At 46.4% G+C, this 21,488-nt stretch overlaps 2 protein-coding genes and 1 long non-coding RNA gene across 4 annotated transcripts; 2 read left to right on the top strand and 1 right to left on the bottom strand.

Moving 5' to 3' along the window:
- Positions 1 to 6,557, bottom strand: ubald2 (UBA-like domain containing 2). The gene is made up of 3 exons (XM_041063257.1): positions 6,425 to 6,557; positions 2,738 to 2,794; positions 1 to 440 (listed from the first exon to the last, which is right to left on the bottom strand). The coding sequence occupies exons 1-3, from the start codon at positions 6,542 to 6,544 to the stop codon at positions 108 to 110; spliced, it is 510 nt and encodes a 169-aa protein (XP_040919191.1). The 5' UTR covers positions 6,545 to 6,557; the 3' UTR covers positions 1 to 107.
- A 148-nt stretch (positions 6,558 to 6,705) lies between these two features.
- On the top strand, positions 6,706 to 10,771 carry LOC121198892. Of its 2 annotated transcripts, none has more exons than XR_005896380.1 (4): positions 6,706 to 7,474; positions 8,044 to 8,235; positions 9,566 to 9,778; positions 10,481 to 10,771. It is a non-coding gene; the product is annotated as an uncharacterized LOC121198892 (long non-coding RNA). The 2 variants fall into 2 exon arrangements; XR_005896379.1 differs by having other exon boundaries at positions 8,026 to 8,235.
- Positions 10,772 to 12,434: 1,663 nt separating this feature from the next.
- Positions 12,435 to 14,890, top strand: foxj1a (forkhead box J1a). The gene is made up of 2 exons (XM_041063253.1): positions 12,435 to 13,007; positions 14,039 to 14,890. The coding sequence occupies exons 1-2, from the start codon at positions 12,435 to 12,437 to the stop codon at positions 14,888 to 14,890; spliced, it is 1,425 nt and encodes a 474-aa protein (XP_040919187.1).
- The last annotated feature ends 6,598 nt before the right edge of the window (positions 14,891 to 21,488 follow it).

Genomic DNA, 21,488 nt, shown 5'->3' with positions numbered 1-21,488 from the left:
CTGATGACCCCCCCCACCCTCCTGCTCCCAAAACAGATTCATTTGGCTACACGTGAACCGGCCGCCCAGGCCTCCCTCCCTCCCTGTCGCAGCCCCACTGCACAGTCTCATCTCTGGCCGTGGAGCGCCGATACGACGGGGGGCTGCTGGGAGCCGCTGGACTGAGACACAGGGGGCCACATGGGAGTCTGTTGCATGTGGTAATGGTGGTGGTGCACGTGGTGGCCGGTGGGCGACGAGGAGGGCAGCCAGACCGGCTGCTGGCTGGGTGGCGAGGAAGCCCAGAAGGAGCTGAAACCCGGGGGGGAGCAGGCCATGGACACCTGGGAGGGGCCGCTGCCGGCGCCGGAGCTGCACTCAGATGCCCGCAGTTTGGAGAACATGGTGATGGCGTCGGGGAAGTTGGGCGGTGTGGCGGGAGTGTTTCTGGGAGTACACATCTGTGGGAAGAAAACAAGACGATGTGATGATTTATCAGCTATCGATTGTAAACACGATCAATAACTGAAGCTGAGAGGTTTTTTTCAGGGCGGAGTGATGAAGGTGATGGACGATGCTAAGCCACAGAGCCGAGTCGTCAGAGAGAACATCAACTAAAGCTGGTGTGGTGCTGGCAGCCGAAGCCAAGGTACACACACACTCACACACACACACACACACACACACACAAAAACCACACACATACAAACACACACAGATCAGGTAGCAGCCAGAAATAGAGGAGGGGGCCTCTCAGCTGTGCTGCAGGAGGCCGGAGGAGGTCTGCTATATTTAGAGCACACACACACACACACACACGTTTAAGATGTTTCCCCACAAACCAAAACAGCGATCATCAATCACACATCTCAGCTGTGAAGCTTCTGTTTGCACGTTGTCAGCACAGTTAGTTTTTTTTCCACTTTAGTCTTTTGTTTATTTGTTTTTCATGTTTCATTTGTTTATTGTTTATAGTACTGAAGCGTTTAAAGTCACTCCTTCATGAAGCAGGAGCAGGTTTCCAGTCTGAGGAGCTGTGAAGGAGGACGCTGATGTAAATATGCATTTACATTATTTATTTATTTATATTTGTAGTTAAACGGTAAAATGATTGAAATGTGATGAGTGTGAAAACACTGACTGATGTTCCTGATGAACTCACTCTGCTGACGTCACACCAACGTTTGGTGACGTCTTTATTTTCCTGCTCGGCTCCTCGGGGAGCGCCGGTGTATGTACGTTATAAACAATCACGCCTCTCATGACTGTCACACACACACACACACACACTCCCAGCAGAGAACATGCCACAGAACCGGTTCTCTGTCAGATTAATGACCTTGAAAGTCTCTGTGATTACAGACGCTTCTAAACTCGTTACCACAGCAGAGTCATGTCTGACCCACCGTGACACAGATGGAGAAGAACATAACATTTCACTCTTCGCACGGTTCTGCTCTGTGGCCGTGAACATCACAGTGAACGGACCTGCTGAGTCACAGTAGCTCAGATTAATCCTGGCTCAGTTTTGCAGGCTCATTCAAGTCAGACCTTTCACAATAAGAGCAGTTTCTCTGGGCCTCCTCTCTGCTCTGTCAGTTTTAAATATTCGTCTGTGGCTGAGAAGAAACTCCAACAGCGGCTTCTTCCTCCTCAGAGCTGATCCAGCGTGGCCCCACCGTGGCCCCCAGGGGCCAGAGGACAGGGTCTACGCTGGAAATGGAAACAGCTGTCACTTGATTCAGCCGATTCTCTGTTCGACGCTGAGCTCCTCAGAGCCTCGGGCTGGATGATGTCATCGCACTGCACCCAAAATAAAAACAAACCCAGGCCGCCGCCTCTCACACACTTCCTCACACACTCCTCCCAGAGCAACGGACAGGCACGTACACCACAGCACGAGCAGTGGGAGGAGGAGGAAGCGCAGCAGCTTCAGACTGAAAGCACAACACGGCTGCTGCGTGATCAGGATCACACAGATCCCGGGACGCGGCCTGGTCGTCGGGGTAGTGGGAGAAGATTCAGACGCGTGAAGGAGCCTGGCCGAGAACACACACATCTGTACGCACTGACGCACGTCTGCGTCGCCTCAGAATGATTATTTCATTCATCTAAACCGAGCTTTGTCCCGTGAGTCGTCTTCGCTGCGTTACAGGGCAGGACAGTGTGAGAGCACACACACCTGCCCTATAACAGAGACACACCGTTTCAGTCCAACAGAGAAGTGTGAAGACAGTTTCCTGCTCCAACACTCAAACAGCTCGTGTCTGAAGTTCAGTCTCTTCATCAGACTCAAGTGTCGTTTTGCGTTTCTGCATTTTTCACTTTGACATGACCCCGGGACATGTCCTGGAGACAGGTTACAACATCACCAGGTGATTCTGTTCCTGCTCACATGACACCGCCGGCCCACTGATGCGTGTTCCCACACGATATGACGTCACATGGAAACCACGTCTTCACGATGCCACAGACAAACATTTGTTTCAGTCTGAAGCTTAAAGACTTTTCTGCTCCACATCGTTCGTTCCTCACAGAACGAAACCAGAAACATACGACCTGTGATCTATACCTCGGACAGGACGGCGGCACACGACACGTGATCTGCTGTAGGAACATTTCCCTGGACTCTGGACGTCCTGAGTCCAGCACATCAGTGGGTGTGTCCATCCCACCGTCCAGTGCGAGACCATCAACCATCAGCCTCACATGCCTTCAGCCACATTTCTTTCTGTTTGGAGAAACTGAATGTACTTACCATCTGGTGGTGGTGACTGGGGATGTTCGCCTCCTGGAAAAAGGAGCTTAAAGCCGTCTGCAGAAAAAGAAGGGGGGGGGGGTGAGCTTTAACTTTGATTTGTTTGAATTTAATCAACAACATGCAGAAGCTAACAAGTCAAACATTTTCCTTATTTTCCTCCAAATACAGAGGAAGATCAGGTCGATGGATGATGAATATTTATCTGATGTAACTTTATCATGTTTATTAGGCCTGTGACTGAGCGAGCGACGGCCCAGAGACCATCAGAGACAGATCACAGTCAGAAACGGAGAATTTCTGACTCTTTTCACCATTTTTCCTGATGAATGAACAACAAACTGTTTCTGTGGATCTTTCTTCAGTCCTCAGTGTTTTCACACTGTTCCTGTGTGTTTATCTGTTTCCATAAAGTTTACTGGGGGAAGTCAGAGGGTGGACTCAGCCCCAGTGTGTGTTTAACAGAACTGAAAGTATCAGACTGAGGGTGTGAGCTCGTCTCACTGCTCAGCGTAGCCTCCATTTCCCTTTGCGGAGGCCTCTTTCTTGCCAATGCTTCGGTGAATGCAGTGGTTTCCCTCCCCCCTCTCTCCCCCTCCCCCTCTCCCCCTCCCCCCATGGTCTGGTTGTTTGACAACAGCAGCGGCAGTGCAGGAATGTCTGCGTACAACGTGACACACATATCAAAGCGTGAAAGTGCTTTGCAGCGATTGTGAAAGAGCCGCTGAGTCCTCGCCGCTCTCTGTGTCCTCCCAGTTCATTCTGCAGGAGCAGGTTTGGCGAGCGCCGCTCACTGATGTCACTTCGCATTTCCTGTTCACGCAAACGTACAAGATCGCAGAGTCACTGGCTGCGAACACTGACCCCCAGATTATTTCAAACGTCCTTTACTGGAGACAGAGACAGGATGGTTTTGTGTCTCCAGCAGTGAGAGGAGACAGTCCAGCTCCAACACAACCAGTGATTCCAGTTTATGAAGCCAAGTTTTGACAAATGTTGCTTTAACTCGGTTTGTTGTTTCTTCAGTGGCAAAAATTCACATGTTCAAACTCTGAATATTTGCAGGTATAAAATAATTAATATCACTGGGATCTGAAAACAGGAAGTGTGACTGAGGCGTTTGTCAGTATGTTCTGATATTTGTGGACCACAAGATGAATCAATCGATCAATCAGCAGATTAACAGGAGGTATGGCCGCTCAGTAAACGCTGTAAACACTGTAAACAGGCCTGTGAAGAGCAGAAAACACTGAGCTGTGTCACAACATCAGCCACTTCTGTCACAACAACTCGTGGGTTTGAACACTTTCACAGCTTCTGGTCACAAACACAGTTTGTTCTCTTTATGCAGCAAACAGTTATCAGCTCTGACCATCTGTGAGTTCCAAATAATACAAGTAATGAGAATAATTCACTTGTAAACGTCTTTTAATCCTCACATCTGAGGAAGCTGGAACAACGTTTATCAAACCTCCGGTTACAGGTGCAGGATCCTGGACACGTCTGTGTTTTCTCAGAGAAATTAAAGCAGCATTAACGTCGTCGTGTGTGTGCGCTGACGGACCTGATGACCGAGGACTCTCAGGCCGAATCACGCTGCTGCCGTCCCACAAACAACTGGCTGTTCACTACGTTCTCACGGTGATGGAGGAACCAAACACAACAGCACAGTGTGTCCTCCGCTCTGAGACATCAGAGCTCAAAGGACGGGTCAATGAACAGGGTAGTAAATATACAGAAAACAAAAACACAGACTTCTTCTGGTTCCAGCTTCAGAAATTTGCTGCTTTTCTTTGAACATATTTGAGTTTTGTTCTAGAAAAAAAAAAGGCATCTGGACACGTCGCCTCGAGCTCTGAGACGCTGGGACACTTCACACTGTCTTCTGATGTTTCCTGGACCAAACCATTAACTGATTAATCAGCAGACAAAGAGAGAAGTCAGAGGACAGAAGAACACAGGTTCACGTGATGAATGTGAAAGTGAAAGAATGAGGTGGAAGGACACTGGTGACGTTCGTTTCCATGTGAGTTCTGATTTTTATTCTTCATTTCTAAGGAAGATGCTCTGTGAAAACCAGTAAGTTTCTGTTTGGAAATGAATTTTCTGTGAGTCAGCTGATTAATTTATCAGGTAACAGTAAATGTTTTCTCTTTGTTCCATCCAGTGAGATCATCCCTTCACAGACGACGGGACTCAGCTGAGCTCTGTGGCTTCATCACACTGTTGTTCAGCTGTGTCCAGTGAGGGACTGGTCTCTGAATACCACAGTTACCAGACTCATCCTCAGCTCACACTGCTTCAGCTTCCTGAGAGCAAGTGACCAAAATTTATTAATAATCAAAATCGATCTTTACAGGTCGACTCTACGACCACACGGACACAAACCAAAGTAAACCGTCTCCCTGAGTTTCTCCTTCATGGCTCCAGAAAAACCTCCAGCTCCTGATCACATGTCGAACCCTAACCTCCGGACAGGAGCTGAGCCGACCCCCCCTCCATGAACCACCTGGCCCCCGGCACTGACCTCGCATTCACAACAGACTGGTCATTACAGCGAGTGGAGGTGTGGTCTGAGCAGAACCATCTGGACCCTCAGGCCTGATGTCACAGACCCTCCAGGTGTCCATCAGCTGGATGAGCTGCCTGAGGTGAAATGAACAGAGTCCAAACAGATGCCAGGAGCCAGTAACTGCAGGCCTGGAACTGCTGATTACTTTTATTATTGATTTTCAGTAAGCAAACATTTAGTGTATCAAACTTTGCAGAACCTGAAGGTGAAATCTTCAAAAACATTCAGTTTAAAATGACATGTGCCAAAGAAAAGCAGCAGGTCCTCTGATCTGAGAGGCTGGAACCACAGAGCAGATTCCTGGCCTGATCACTTCAGCCTTAAATGACTGATAATGCACAGGAAGGCTGGTCTGAGAACAGCTGGGGGGATAAGGCATCTTAATCAGTCTATATATAACCGAACAAGACCGGGATCACTGTCAGGCCTCTCAGGTCTCAGTCCAGTGACTCAGACCTTCGTCTGCTCTGGTAAAAAGACCAAAAACAGAACTGATGCTTTGGTTAACTCACACATTATTAATCTGTACAGAGATTTTTCCTCTGAGCGGTTAAAGAACAGACAGAAAGTAAAGCAGGAAATGAGATTAAAGGTTTGTGAGCAGCGGGCAGGGAGTGTTTGAACCTGCTGAGGGCTGAGCACGGACAGGTCACACCTGAGGTTTATCACCTGAGACACGGATGCGGGTTTTCTGAGAACATGTTGTCAGACGGGCCTGAGCTGACACGACGGCCGCGGTGATGTGGATCGAGATAAAGGCGATTGTTTTCGATGACAGCCATCAAAGTGTAAAACGAAGAGGCAGCCGGAGAGAGCGCCGCGTCCCGCAGAGGCCGGGTCCTCCCTCCGGCAGCCCGGCTGAGAGCAGTTAGCTCGGCCGTGACACGGTGGATTCCTGTGGAGAATGTAAACAACAGCGGCCGCTGAGCGGAGCACCACGTCCGCAGTGCTAAGCTAACGTTAGCCACGGGAGCGCATGGTCGCGGGGAAGCAGAGAAAATATTGAAAACACGCGACAGCAGGGCCGCTTCTCAATCTGCCCACGGCTCACACACAGCCGGGAGACTGAGGACAGCGACTGCAGCTGAAACAAACCCCCCAACGTCCGGACTCACCTCAAACTGCCAGTGGGCCGCCTGGAGAAGCTGCTTCGCCTGATCCGCGGCGCAGCCGGCCGTCAAAACAAACTGATTGATCATCACCTGATGCCTGAGTTCGTCCATATTCACAGACATGGCCGCTTTCCACGCTGCGCGCAGCTGATTTCGAGTCGAAGACAAAAGAAAAAAAACTGAAATCTTAACTCGGATCGACTCCGCTGAACCTTCAGACCCAGCCTGTCTCCGTCCGGCTCCCACCACTGTGTCTCTGCAGCCTCCGGCAGCAACAACAAGAGTCTCATGTCATCACCAACAACAAAGACGAGAGCGTCTCTGATTGGACAACTTCGGAGCGAGAGAGTACTAGAGAAGCGCTGATTGGCTAAAGCGGTGAAGAGTTTAAACTCTCTGATGCGCTCGTTTAACTTTCAGGGACACTGCCGGTGAGTGGAGTCAAATAGAGTTCCAGTCACTGATGACCGCTCCGCCCTCTGCGGGTATCCCAGATGTTTGTACACGCGCTTTGTTCATGTCATTTTCACTGACGTAATGTGTTTTCGTAAACCTGATTGGCCGCTTCCTCTGGCAGGTAAATAAACCGCACACATGTCAACACAGTAAATGTTTGTTTTTTAAAAACCCCAGAAGAAGAAGGTGTATGTACGGCTCTGTCTTTACTTTGATTTTTATATTTATACTTCATTTAGTCTTCGTAGTTATTGAATAGAATTTAGCCTTTAATTGTATTGTTTGTTATCTGCCTCATTGTTTTTATGATTTATGTTAAGTAGCTGCTGGAAACGCTGCAGTTTCCTTTTTGGCATCTCTGTCTCCCTGCCTGTCTGTCTGTCTGTCTGTCTGTCTCTCTCTCTCTCTCTCTCTCTCTCCTTGGTCTGAGACGTATGGACAGCCTGACGGAGACACTGAGGACTGACTGCACCTGACAGAACAACACTAATCCTCTTATCACCAGAGTGCAGCTCCTGGCCTGCAGCCTGTCCGGCTCTGTTTCTGCCACCAGGCTGAATAATTCAGCTGAGCTGCAGGCGAACGCACATGAGACAGGTGAGACAGAGGAGGCCTATCTATTATGAATTGTCGTAGGGTGTTGCCTGGGTGGTGTGTGGTGCTGGACAACAGTGGACCGGAGGGCAGGACACAATAACCTCACCTGTCTCACCGACAGTTCATCATATTCACAGGACAATGAGTGAAACATCGGGACCAGAACCTCCAGCAGCTGTTCCAAGGCCCTGTTCACATCTGGTTTTAACACGTTAGCAGCTGCATTATCAGGATAATGAAACCTGATCCTCTGGTCTTTGTGTTTAATAACTTACATCACATCTTATCACATCACATCACAACAAATCTGTCAACACAACACAATGAGAAGCTGAACTGGAAATCACATATTAAAATGATTTCATCTAAAACAAAGACACCTGCTGAATTTCAGCTCCACATTATGTTTACCTCTCTCCATCATTCACCCTCACAGGCCCAGTCACAGCCGACACAGATTTATCACCTACTGTAGATGGTGTAGGAGGCAGGGAGCACACGTCTGCCACTCTCTGTGTTTTCCAAATGAAGATCATGTTTATTGTTAACAGTCTGCCTCCTGCCTTCAGTGATCAGCTGAGCAGCGCTCGCAGCTGTGAAATCAGGCGTCAGACTGATCTGTTTCCTGGAGCTGTTGATCAGTTGTTCACCTGTGGCCGTCTGTAGCCTGCTCTCTGATTGGTCGACACATTACCGCAGGTCGAGTCTCCCCCGAAACAAGAAGACACGGTGAAGAGGTGGGGCTGTCTCCAAGCTCTGTGGTAAATGATTAACATTAATCTGTCTCCACAAACTGGACTTTGTCCTCCCCCAATTTCCTGTTTGTTTCTGAACCAGTGGTGGATTCTGTGTCTGAGTGTTTCAGACAAATATGAAACAACAAGATCATTTGAGTTAAGGATGAAATTTGATGATGTCATCAACATATCTGCCTCCTTTGCTCGTACCTTTGTTTATACACACACACACACACACACACCTAAACGTTAGCGTGTACATAGTCATGTATAATACAGATGTTTGCTTTGTTGCTTTAACCTAAACGTAAACATCAAACCAGGGTCTGAAGCTGCAGTTTGCATCTGCTGTGTTACGTCTTCATGCACACGTTCATTTATCTGTATTGTTCCTGTTACATAAACTAACAATGAACTACTGTAAAAAGTGAGTGAAGTTTAAACTGTGACAAGTTAAAAACATGTTCAGGCTCAGTTAAGACAAATGTTTTTCTAGGATAAGATTAGAAAAGAAAACCACAACAAACCCACAGCTGTTTCACTCAGGATTTAATCTCCTAAATAATTTATAATATAGTTCTCATGTACTTATGATGTTAATGATGATAAGCTTTACATGAACTAATGAAATAATTAGTTGTATGACAAAGACATTCACACAGACCACATCCAGAGCAGCTGCAGGCCCACACAGTCACACACGTTGGATTGAATGGTATGTGGTGCCCTCATCTGTCCACCTGGATGAACTGCTCCTGGTCACACAGCACGACTGACCGAGACGCCTTTAACAGATTTAACACTTCACTGTTTCCTCACTGTAGTTCAGAGCTGATTGTTCAGTCAATGAAGAGATTAATTGATTCATATTCTGAAATCATTTTGATAATCGATTAATTGTCTCAGCCACTGGTTTCAGTTTCTCAGATGTGAGGATGTGCTGCTTTTATTTTATCGTAATTTATCCTATTTTAACTTATCTTCACTCAGCTCAGCTTAACTCAGCTTAACTGAGCTTAGCTCATCTTAGCTCATGTTAGCTTATCTTATTTTAGCTTGCTTTATCTACGTACTGTTGTGCAGGTACAGTGGAAACTTTTTGGGATCAAACAAATATTGATCTTCTCTTTTTGATCTTATTTTGATCTTGGTTTGTGCTTTGTGTGTCTTTCATGTCTGATCTTAACTTTGAATTGTTGTTCAAAGCCTTTATTTAATATCTCTCTCTCCCTCTCTCTCTCTCTCTCTCTCTCTCTCTCTGTGTGTGTGTGTGTGTGTGTGTGTGTGTGTGTGTGTGTGTGTGTGTGTGTGTGTGTGTGTGTGTGTGTGTGTGTGTGTGTGTGTGTGTGTGCAGCAGAATCTCCTGCACCTGCATCTTCCTCTATAATCCCACTGGGTCCTGGGTCAAGTCCAGCCCTCCCTGACCCTCCGCTCTGTGAGGTTACTGTGGTTGGCTGCTCCCTCTCTGACCTCTGACCCCTGCTGGAGGTGAAGTGACGGGGCCGGGAGGGGGACGAGGTCCGTCTGAAGCTTTGGTGGTGGAAAGTAACCAAGTACATTTACTCAGGTACTTTTCATTTAACACAGTTTGAGGTGTTTGTACTTTAGTGAGTCAGGTTGTTAGTTATGTTGTTTATTGTGTCCCACACGTGTCCATGGACTGGTGAGGCACGAACACAGAGAAGTTTCTGTCTGATGTGAATAAACAACTTTTTACATATGAAATTCACTGAAAGAAGAAAATCCAGTTTAAAAAAGTAAAAGTACTGAATCAAAATGACTGATGCATTCATGTGTAGTAGCAGTTGGTAGAGGTGAGGCTAAAACTTCATTTATAATGATACATCATAATTTACTGGTTGATTTGATTTTATATTATGTTTTTAAATCTGAAATGTAACTACTGACCTCAGCTGCCAGTGACTGTAGTGAAGGCAAAAGTAAAATAATGCAGAAAACAGTACACTGAAGCTCAGAGGAAACCTGGTACAGATCAGGTTTTAACATAACATCTGGATCCTGTTTTGTTTTCTAACAGTTAGAGATGGTTTCACACTACACACAAATATTTGTCTTGTGTTTGCACACTAACACGTGTGGAGGTGTGTGTGTAGAAATGAGGCACTTTATTTTGAAAACGGCGACAGATCAGACATTTCCTCCTCTTTTTACACCAGTAAACCGACTTTTTCCATCTCAGCTGTTTTACCTGTGACAGTAGTGAAGTTAAGCTGGATTTGTTTCATCACTTTGCTCTGCTCTTTCACAGCAGCGCATGTGATCAGTGGTGAGATGAGCCTCTGTGGAGAGTTTGACCCATTGAAAGCAGCAGTTGTCAGCAGCACACGGTGCTCCACGTCCAGCTTTGAAGAGACGTCAGGACTGGGGAGATGAGGAAGCCTTTTTATTGCTTTACAGTTGCCTTTGTGAGGGGCCTCAGGAAACCACTCAGCCACACTAATAGAACGTTCAAGGGGCCAAACCTTTTTGTTTCGCCTTTCTCTGCCTTTCTGTCTTATGAACAAAAGTACATTCCTTCACACACGTCCCCCCTGTAAGTCCAAACACTGGGTCCAACTCTTATTTTGTTGCCCATTAAATATGTTCAGAGATGACGTTGCCAGATCCATGTGCTGCTCTTTTTTTTGCCATATGTGAAGAATATGGTTAAAGCAGCAGAGCAGTGGAGGTGGAAGTATTCAGAGTCACACTTCATGGTGTTAAAGTATCAGCAGTGAGAGTACTCGCTCTGCTCCAGGTGGAGCTGGGTTAGCTACTTGTAAGTGTTCAGTCCAACCTAGGGTTCGGGTCCCTCCAAAGGGTCAGCAGCTCAATCTGAGGGGCCGTGAGATTTAATCTCATGAGAGAGGAAAAAAGTATTTTCTAATCCACCGTCTCTTTGGTAACTGTGCACTGTCACAGTGCTTTGTATTTTAAGCTTAACAATCATGTATTATATAGATCTTAATCTGAAATGTGATAAGTTTCTATAATTGTCAGCAGAAAAAGAAAAGTCCTGTCCTGTATTTTCATTTTAGAGTTTAACTGTAAAATTACAGTAAAGAAATCTAAGCCGGTCCCCTGGTGTGTCCCCGGGCCTCAGCTTGAGAACCTGCGCGGCAGCAGCCACAGTTGACTTGAGAGTGATTAAAAATGAGGCGCTATAGAAACCAACAGGCCAATGGAGGAGCGGGAAGCTGTTTACAAGGGGGGTGTACCGTTTCTATGGTTGCTGGACAAACCTCCTGCACCAGGTATTAAACTGCCTCCCCGACGGATCCTGCAGCTGCTGACACCCGTTAGAGACCTTCACCGGGGAGAAGCGCCCAGCGCAGCGTCCGCAGGAATTTTCTTCTTCTTTCTCTCAGTCACAAGTTGACAACAGGTGCACTGAAGGCTGAGGCTGGTTATTCTCTCAGTGCTGCTCGTTTGGGATTTAAAAGATCTCTCTGCTCAGCGTAACAGCCGACACAAGGTGAGTCTGGATGTTCTGTAAATTCCGCCCTGAATCTGAGACCTGTGGAAATTTAGTGCTTCAGGAGGCCTGAAACATCCGAGCCAGCTTTAAACACAACACCCAGCAAATACCACACTATACATACAGGGACAATATTACTTCATCTAATTTACATTAAAAGTTTGACTCGAAATGTTCAGCACTTAAATATCTTTAGTCAAATGAAACGATCCATTGAAGATTTGACAAATATCTTTCTCTCTAATCACTGAACTGCGTGACTCTGTAAAACTGACACAAGATTTTCCATCAGAATGCTAAAAACGCTGTTTGCAAAGTTTTTTTTTTTTACTCTTTAACAACCTTGTGTAGATTCAAAGCCTTCGCGCGCCGCTCAGGATGAAGCGCGCTCCTTTACGCGTCAAGTGCGCAACAGGTTTTCAGGAATGTTCTGAGAGCTGAGAGAGAAAAGCGCTGCTGCTCAACAAGATGATGGATTTTAGATTTCCAGAATCTTCCAAAGTTTCAGTTCACACGTTTTCACACTCAGAAATCCAGGTGACAGACGTGAGAATGGAAATCTACAGATCTGAAAGTCTTTCACTTCACGCGCACACAGTCTCTGTTTTCAAATGGGGCCGTCATTGTCCTGTCCCTTCGCACTTTGTTGAAGTTGGGTGTATATTTTCGGTCCTGTCAGGCGGTGGCAGGGGGAGGAGGAGAAGGAGCTGGGGTGACAGAGAGGAGAGAGGTGTTGGAGAGAGCCATGCTGTCTCTGAGCTGTGCAGATCCCTGGCCCGAAGGCTCGGTGGGGCTGGAGGAGGAGGTGGTGACCGCCGCTGCCCAGGCGGAGGAGCGGGACAGCGGCAGCACCAATAACAGTGAGAGCAGCATCAGCAGCTGCTGCGGCTCCGTCAACCTGGACGACAGCCTGACCAGCCTGCAGTGGCTGCAGGAGTTCTCCATCCTGGACGCCAACGTGCCGCAGCGGGCCCACCACCAGCCGCACCTGTTCGGCCACCAGCCGCTGGGATCCGACGCCCCAGCCTCCCCTTTGGCCGGGGACCCCGCCACCATCGGCATGCCCCTGACTCCGGGGAAGCCCACAGCGGCGGCCTACAGCAGAATGCAGTCCCTCCCCGGTATAGTGGCTCACGGTCACTGTCCTGATGAGGTAGACTACAAGACCAACGCGCACATCAAGCCGCCATACTCGTACGCCACCCTGATCTGCATGGCCATGCAAGCCAGCAAGAAAACCAAGATCACTCTGTCCTGCATCTACAAGTGGATCACCGACAACTTCTGCTACTACCGCCATGCTGATCCCACCTGGCAGGTAAAGGACCACACACACACATAGTGTACACACAATACACTCAATACACAAAGGGACGTGTCATTTCCAACACAATAGTGTGTAAACGAGTTTCTCTGCTCGGACCAGGTTTAGCTGTTTTCTGCACTGGGGTCAAATCACAGCTGGACACATGATTTTTTAAAATTAAAAGAGCATTGGATAAATCCACGTCAGAGGAACAATACAGTGAGAGGTCTGGGCCCGCTGCCACACTCTGATGAAGAATTAGTGACTTGGCTGTGTGTTAATAACTCCTGAGGCCAGCAGCATTTCCCTCAGCTGCACAAAACCTTAGCAGAAAACAGGAATTATAGCTATTATCACCCTCACAGGTTTTTCTCTTTGAGCAACAAGAAGTGATGGAGGAGGCGTCGGAGGTGGAGGTGGAGCAGCAGATTCCTTGTTGAAAGGGCAGGAATTTTCAGGAAAAGTTTAATTTTGCTGGATAAATGATTGATGAAGCTGTTAGCTGTACTCCTGCGTTTCAGCGTCTGGCTCAGACAGAGCATGTTGTTATTGTAAGGCAGAACATGGGCCAGATAATATTTAACAAAGGTCATCAGGTCATTGCTCTATTCAGACTTCAGTGGGGGGTGGGTGGGCAGATGGTTGAATGCACAGTGAATCTGTGTGATTTATGGTGCTGTGATGTACCCGCTTTGCTTCATGGGAATTATCATTGGTTTAAAATAATAGTCTGCTTATTTGGGACATGCCCTAACTGGAGTGTTAGATCAGCTGTTTGCTCCCACTCTCATGTCTGTACAGTAAATATGAAAGACTGAGTTTTGTACTTTTGGACACAGCCAGGCCATTTCCTTGTTCCCAGTCTTTATGCTAAGCTAGGCTAACTGGCTACTGGCTGTAGCTTCATATTTACAGTACAGACACGAAATTCGGTTCAATCTGAACATCAACTCTCAGAAAGAAAGCGGATAAGTGCACTTCCCAAAATGTCAAGCATGTCCTTGTGCTGGATGGAGCCGTCATGTGAAAATGTCTGTTTTCAGAACTCCATCCGCCACAATCTGTCACTCAACAAGTGCTTCATCAAGGTGCCGCGGCAGAAGGACGAGCCAGGGAAGGGGGGCTTCTGGAAGATCGACCCGCAGTATGCCGAGCGCCTCCTCAGTGGCGCCTACAAGAAGCGACGAATGCCACCGGTCCAGATCAATCCAGCCCTACAAAACAGGCTCAGGGTCAACCTCCAGCCCCAGTCCAGAGACTCTGGACAGATAGGCCTGTGCATCAACCCAGAGTCCCAGCGGCTCCTCCGGGAGTTTGAAGAGGCAACCGGCGCAGACCAGAACTGGGACCCCCATCTGGCTGAAGGGACCATGCTGGGGTCCTGGCCTGTGGTCAGGGGAAGAGGTGGGCTCAAGAGGAAACAGTCACTGGGCTCGAGAAATGGCGCAATAAAAGCCCCACGACGCTCCAGCTCCCCGCTGCTGTCCATGGACGAACAGAAGGAGATCGCACCTCTGAAGGGGGACTTTGACTGGGACGCCCTGCTGGACTCAGCCCTCAACGGTGAGCTCAGTTTGGAGGGAGGTGAACCTTTGAGCCCCATCATGAAAGAAGAGGACCTGACAGTACGGGGGACCCACATCACCCCTGTTGAAGCCCCCACAGGGACAGCAGACATCCACGTGCTGGCGGAGACCCAAAGGAGTAATGATATGTCAGACTTTGACGAAGAGACCTTCCTCGCCACAGCCTTCCTGGAGAGCCCCTGGCCTGAAGAAGAGGAGCAAGGCCGCAGTGATTTCCTCTGTAGCTCCACAGTCAACCTGGACCAGCTGTTTGACCTTGGAGACTCGTTAGGTGGTGACCCCAGCACCCGGATCGACACCCTCCTTTGAGGAATAGTTGCTTTCAGGTCCTTCGCAGTGCTACTGGGAATAAGAGACTCTTTTTTTTTTTTTTACACTCAAGCAGCCTTTGTTCTCCTGTTCAAGTTGTTTAAAGTATTTTTAGAATTACGTTTTGATGCTTTCATGCAGGAACTACAGTCCCAACGCCGACTGAACAAAGATGCCACAATGTACAGCAGCAGTTCACATTCTCATGGGGAAAACAAAGCTGTGCTGGATCACGTTTGATGAACCACAAAACCGCTTCAGACAAACAAAAACAAGTTTCCTGAATTAAGGCCTGGTCACAGCAGAAAGTGACACGGTTCACTCTCAGAATTATTCATTCAATGATTAGTTTTATTGAAGGGGGGGGGGGGGGGGGGGGGCTCTTTGAGCTAACAAGCTTGCTAACTGTCAATTATGTATTAAGAGAGCTGGATATGATGCTGCCAATTCATCCATGTGGCCAACAGTGGTACTGCAACGAAATAATCCTCTGCAGCCCAAAAAGCATTTTCCCCATAAACCATTATAATATGAGAGATGTCTGAAAAAAAACTGTCGACAGGACACCTGGTTAATTATCATTGTAATAATAGTAATGATTATGTTTATTATAATAATTTCTGTAATAATTGTTATATTCACACATTTGAAGGTTTTACATTTGGAAGTGGTTTTTCTGTGTGTGCTGTCTGTGGGCCGTCTGAGGGCTGAGCAGGAAAACACAGGCGTGTCCAGCAGGACAAACACTAAGGAACACGTGCTGCGCAGCAAACTCAAAAATTAAAAAAACTTTTTTGGGTTTATAACTTGATAAGCAGATGTCACTGAAGTGAATGGGCACCTTCCTGGAATATGAAACCCGGTTTGTATAATACAAACAGCATAACAAACTACGAAGCAGTTAGCAAGCTGGCTCTTCTCTTTGCTCACAGGAAAATAAGTTCAAATATTTTAATGAAAAGACATTTGTACCATGTCCTCCCGTCTCCTATCTGTGTGTAAACCAGTTCACACTCTGACAGAGGAGCTTATCTGACACACAGCTAATAATGTCTTTATAAATTTATGATTAAACGAATTCATGTAACATCCTTTAAACCATAGTTACGAGCAGCTGAGTGCAAAGAAAGTTAATGTGTTGGAGTCAGAGACATGAGGAGTTCCTGACAGCGACGACATCTCCCACTCAGTGAAAACCACGACAGACACGTCAGCAGAGTGACGCTGGGTACATGAAAACAGAGTCCATTATTAACACTAATGCATCTCTTCATCTCAGTTTGTCAGAGCTGTACACTGTTAGTTTGGGACATAATCTCTATGCATTTAAATGTCAGGAGTCAAATCACATTTGTTGCTAAACTGTTTTAATGTGACTGCAGCACGATGATGACGAACAATGAGATGTTGATGTGCCAAATGATGTTTGGTGTAGGTGTGACTTACTGTATTAGCTTTTAGCTTTTTTTGAGTGGGATTTTTGGTACTAACTATTCTCTGTATGCATTTTTCAAAAAAAGTTAGGTCCAGTTTATTTAGATTAATAATAATTACGCAGGATTTTTTTAAAGGGGAAATGAAACAGAGGTTTTCTTTCATGTCAGACTGAAATATTTCTTGTAGATTTACTAACTAACCAGCGACTTTGATCCTGTGACTTTCCAGCAGAACAGTAGATATAAAGCAAAGTAGAAGACACACCTGAACTTCATGTCTTAAACGTTAAAATGGACACGAAACAGCTTGAGGCGAAATTCTCCAACAAAGAACCATTAAGACCTTAAAATGCTCACTTGAGAAAGACCTTGTAAATGAATACCTGACCTTCTATGTGCCAAGAACAACACTTGGGTCTCGACAGGGTGGCAGTGGTTTTTATCACGAAGAAGAAATGGCTTTTTTTGTATTGGTGTATGCGAGGAGACTGAGAGCGGTCGATAAATCCACAACACATCTGATGTAGCTTGGACACGTGGACTAACTAAACCAAATCACTCCGGCTGAAACCAAGTAGAGTCTTAACTTTGTAGAGACAGTAATTGCTCCTGTTTTCCTCTAAAATGTGTGAAAGTGCAATCAATGTACAGTGATACTTATATTTTACATTCAGTTGTAGGAGTGTATTCATGCAGTTTACTTTAGATAAACCAGTTTCACTGTTTTGTGTATTATGAGGTGTGAACACACACTGACAGGAGAAAGGACTCTGTACAAAGGATTTGTGTATTAGCTTTTCTCGATCAAGTAACATTTATAAACCATAATAATGGCGTCATACCTCATGATTGGTTCTGTAAAGTCAGAGACTCTGTATGCATTCATTTACTTTACTGTTTTTATTTTATTATCCACTTTTCTTTGACAATAAAAAATAAGTTTTACTGCATCTTTCCTGTGTAAATGTTCAGGGATGGCACTGTGAGTCTGTCTCGACAACTATTTAATGGATTGTCATGACATTTAGTTCCAATATTCATGTTCCCCAGAGGATGAATCCTTCTAACTTTGTGGTCACCTTGAGGTATAAGATAGAGTCAAATGACTTTTCTCATCCTCTGATCTTCTCTGTAGCGCCACCAGCAGGTTGGATTTTTTTTCTACATTATTGATTGGTACAAACATTCATAGTGATCAAATCCTTCTATCATCACATTTTTGTTTCCTATTGAAACATTTCAACAACTGCTGAATAAACTGACGTAAACTGTGTTTCAGACATTCATGTTCCCCTCAGGATGAACTGTAATAACTGCTACATTATGCTGATGACACCCTGATCTTCTGGATCCAAAGCCTGATGGTAACAAACTAAATGCCCTAAAAAAAGACAACAACATCAAAAAGTGTTTGAACTGTGTTTTCCTCTAATTTTAGCACTTTGTCCCCCTTTTGTGAAAACAGATTCGATTCATGCCTCCAAACCCAGATCAGTTCTCTGACCTGAACAAAGTCATCCCTGCCTTTGAATCTTCCTGAAATGGTGAACATGGACGCATCAACACCTCGCAGAGCTGCTAACATGGCTGCTTGCTGCCCTGCACTTTCTCCCCTCACCCCCGTCTGCTTTGGTGTGCTTGTGAGTGAGATTTACGTTGGTCTTTCCCTGCTCATCTCTTTTGGGCCCTTGCTGTGATCAGGCAGTGGATGGGTAATAGTAGCAGGGGGTGGCTGGGTTTCTCTTTCAGGGCTTTGTCTGTGCTCAGTCAGACTCTTGTTCCCCATGGCGCATGGATCTGTGGTCCTTCATTGGGTCCGTGTGGGGTCTAACAGGGACAAGTGTCCCACGGCCCCATATATCACTGCCTGTCTGCCCCTCTGTAGACCACACCGTCTCTCTCTGACCCTGCTGCAGATTAGCAAGGTGCAGCGTTCAGAGAGTCAGAAGAAAAGCCGCAGTAATCAAATGCAAATACGTAGAATTTAAGAAGCCAGCGCCCCCCCGGGGTCGTGAACAGACGGGCTGTCTGTCAGTGAGTCTGTGGTCACTGATGAGGTAATGATGGCTAAGAGATGAAGGGCAAAGATAAAGTACTGTAATGCTACACCTCTGTATGATGGACACCCAACACTCTGCTGGAAAGGCAGGATCCCGCATCTTCATGCCCAGCCTGAGTGCCTTTTTCCTGGAGAGGAGAGCTGACGTTTCCCCTTCCCCCCAGCCTGAGCTCCCTGCAGGCCCCCCTGGACCGCTATTACCTGCTGGACCTGGCTCTCCAGCTGGATTGCAGGGCTCATAATTGTAATGTGGCAGGCTGGTTAGATGAGAGGCCCGTGGTAACCTGATGCAGGTATTATTCCCTGGCCCTGCTGACGGCTGCAGGTAAGAGGAGCCTCCTGCTGAAACACTAACCCTTACGGCTTGTTCCAACCCAGAAACGCTGCAAACTGAAAGTGCTAAACACCAACACCCAATGTGACTGGGACAATCATGCAGCCATTTACAGTAGAGCTCAGCTAATGTGAGCTATGGAAGGCTGAAACTAACACCAGGGTTTTGACTTTTTTCACCCATATTTGATTTTTTTTCTTGTTCTTTTTCTAATATAAATTTTTAACATAAATTGCTGTTATGTTATTGTAACAATAACAAATTATATAATTATATAAGCCTCAAATCCTAATCCCAGTAAATATGACCAACAAAATGAAGGTTGGGCTGGGATCCGCTGGGAGCTGAGGGCAGCCGTGAAGCTAATCTACAGGTTTCTGAAAGAAAAACAAGAACGAAAAAGTGGACGGGGAAGAGACGGGGAAGAGACGGGGAATACGTCTTTTTTATCACACAGCTAATGAAAGGCCTGTTTCCTGGGTAACTGCTGGTACCATTGTCATGTAGGGCTGGGGGGGCGGGAATGGGTGACTTTTGCTGGTCTTACCCAGGCTCTGGGGTTGATTACGTCTGTGGAGCGATGGAGTAGCAGACAGAAAGCGAGGCTGGATGGAGCCCCAGATTTATTATGATGGTGGTTTTGTAAAAGTTCACTTACCTTACCAAAGTGAGGCTCCACTGACTCCCCACTGTCACACATCCCCAAACGGACCATCCCCCACGGCGGAGGAAGAATTCAGATCCTTCACTTCAGCAAAAGGACCAAAAAAAAAGGACCAAAAAATACACACAAAGAAAAGTCCTGCAAAATCATACTTAAAGGAACAGTTCAGCATTTGGGGAAATACTTTCATTTACTCAGATGGGACGTGCAGGACGTTTGGTGAAATAAAGAATGAACAACTTTCATTACCACTGCTGTTACAGCTGCACCAATCAATCAATAAGCCAGTGTTAGCCAGTGTTAAATGCAGAAACACACTGTTTAATCCTCTGCTTACATGTTTGCTCTTGTGTAAAGGCTGAGAACTCTGATATACTGAGCCTCTTTCTTATCAGAGCTCCACTTTAAAACGTGGAGGAACTTTTCTTCACTGTTTCAGGAAAGATCTTCTGTTGTTGAGCAAACAGTGAAGAGAAACAGCCACAAGATGAAGGAAAATCGACCCGTGCTGGTCCACACACAGTAAGAGCTCGTACACGTCCTTTCTCTGTGCTTCATTACTGGATGTGTTGCTTTGGAAGTGAAAATGTGTCTTATCTTAATGTCACAGCACTGCATGAAAAATCAACACCATAAAATCCATGGGAGCAGCTCTGAGGTTTGATGGCTGCTTCTCTGTTTGCTTAAACTACACTCGGAAATGACCCCTGAGGTAAGGACGACACGTTAAACACGGTTTGTGGTGAGTTCAGCAGTTTCAGAACACTTCAAAGATCCTGCCCTTCAGTGAACATAAACATTAACTTCTCTATATTTCTCCCCTCTTTACAGTCACAGGCATCTGATGAATAATTGTGTCTCTGTGTGCTCGATCACTTTGTGCCTGTATCTATCAAAATGCACTAAAACAGCTGCTAACAATAAAAAGTAAATGTTCTGTCAGGGGCATATGGATGCTGAGCAGTTCATGGTGTCGGCGACAGGACAAAGATTTGTAGATCATTGTATGCAGGATCTTTAGGATGATGGTGGGTGTATGTTTGGGGAGGGCATGAGTGTGTATTTGCATGTTTGCTGTGTGTGTGTGTGTGTGTGTGTGTGTGTGTGTGTGTGTGTGTGTGTGTGTGTGTGTGTGTGTGTGTGTGTGTGTGTGCGTGTGTGTGTGTGTGTCTGTCCTGTGTTGCAGTGCAGGCCGATGCCTTCTTTGTCAGGAAGACACAGGCAGAGGGGTAATCCGACATCCATCACAGGCTTAGTGAGCAATACACACTCTGTGTAACAACAAGGAAACAATACCCAGGGAAACAGTGGGAGGGCCTCTTTATTCATTACGCCAGGCGGGGGGACGCTCTTTTGTAGGTGTTTCAGAGGAAAGAATGAGGCAGCAGAGGACCAACATGACAAAGCCATTTCTGAAGTGACCAGTAAACCTCCACAGCGAGCTGGGAAGCTGCTGGAGGAAAAACACTGTGACCTGACGAACTGTGGCTGTTCAGCAGAGGAGCTGAACGATTCTCCACCTCCACTGAAATCTGTTTTCTGAGTGAGAAGCATCAGACAGAACGAATAGATGTTGTATTATTGTAGGATTAAGTTTCTGTTAATGTCAGGAAAACACCCCCCACCCCCCCACCCTGAGCTCCACACCAGCATCTGCACTGGCTCTGAACTCTCACTGCACATAAAAATGTGAGTGGTGTGTTTGTCCGAGACGTGTTGCAGTGTACGATCACAGCTCCTGTAAGCTCAGGTGAGCTCAGGTAAACTCCAGTAACCCTGGATTTAAACTTTTCATCTTTCACTTTCTGTGAAATCACTGAAGCACCTGTGACATCACATCCTGCTGCTGGATAAGGAGGAATAAAGTTTTTATTTCTGTGATTAATATTGTTCGTGGTGCAGTGACGCTGAGAGTAAAACGACGTGCTGAAGCAGAAGGAAGCAGCTTCATCGAAGTTAAAGTCTGGGCCTGAGCTTTCATTGGTCCAGGTGATCTTCCTCACTGTTGTCTTCGATGGTTCAGCAGTGTTATGCTGTCCAGGTAACATAAAGGTGAGTGACTCACTGCAGCGACAGAACAATGGTCTCTAAATACTAGAGTCAGT

Source organism: Toxotes jaculatrix, chromosome 18, assembly GCF_017976425.1.
Source record: "Toxotes jaculatrix isolate fToxJac2 chromosome 18, fToxJac2.pri, whole genome shotgun sequence".
NCBI classification, from domain to species: domain Eukaryota; kingdom Metazoa; phylum Chordata; class Actinopteri; family Toxotidae; genus Toxotes; species Toxotes jaculatrix.
The sequence above is the reverse complement of the archived record's forward strand: the minus strand, read 5'-3'. Positions and strand labels throughout refer to the sequence as shown.

What these genes read in the sequence shown, in the direction of transcription:
- ubald2 (XM_041063257.1), bottom strand. Translation starts at nt 6,544, where the DNA reads ATGTCTGTGAATATGGACGAACTCAGGCATCAGGTGATGATCAATCAG. An exon ending in CGGCCCACTGGCAGTTTGAG is followed by an intron (nt 2,795 to 6,424) that starts GTGAGTCCGGAC and finishes CTTTTTCTGCAG; the next exon opens with ACGGCTTTAAGCTCCTTTTT. An exon ending in CCAGTCACCACCACCAGATG is followed by an intron (nt 441 to 2,737) that starts GTAAGTACATTC and finishes TTCTTCCCACAG; the next exon opens with ATGTGTACTCCCAGAAACAC.
- foxj1a (XM_041063253.1), top strand. Translation starts at nt 12,435, where the DNA reads ATGCTGTCTCTGAGCTGTGCAGATCCCTGGCCCGAAGGCTCGGTGGGG. An exon ending in ATGCTGATCCCACCTGGCAG is followed by an intron (nt 13,008 to 14,038) that starts GTAAAGGACCAC and finishes GTCTGTTTTCAG; the next exon opens with AACTCCATCCGCCACAATCT.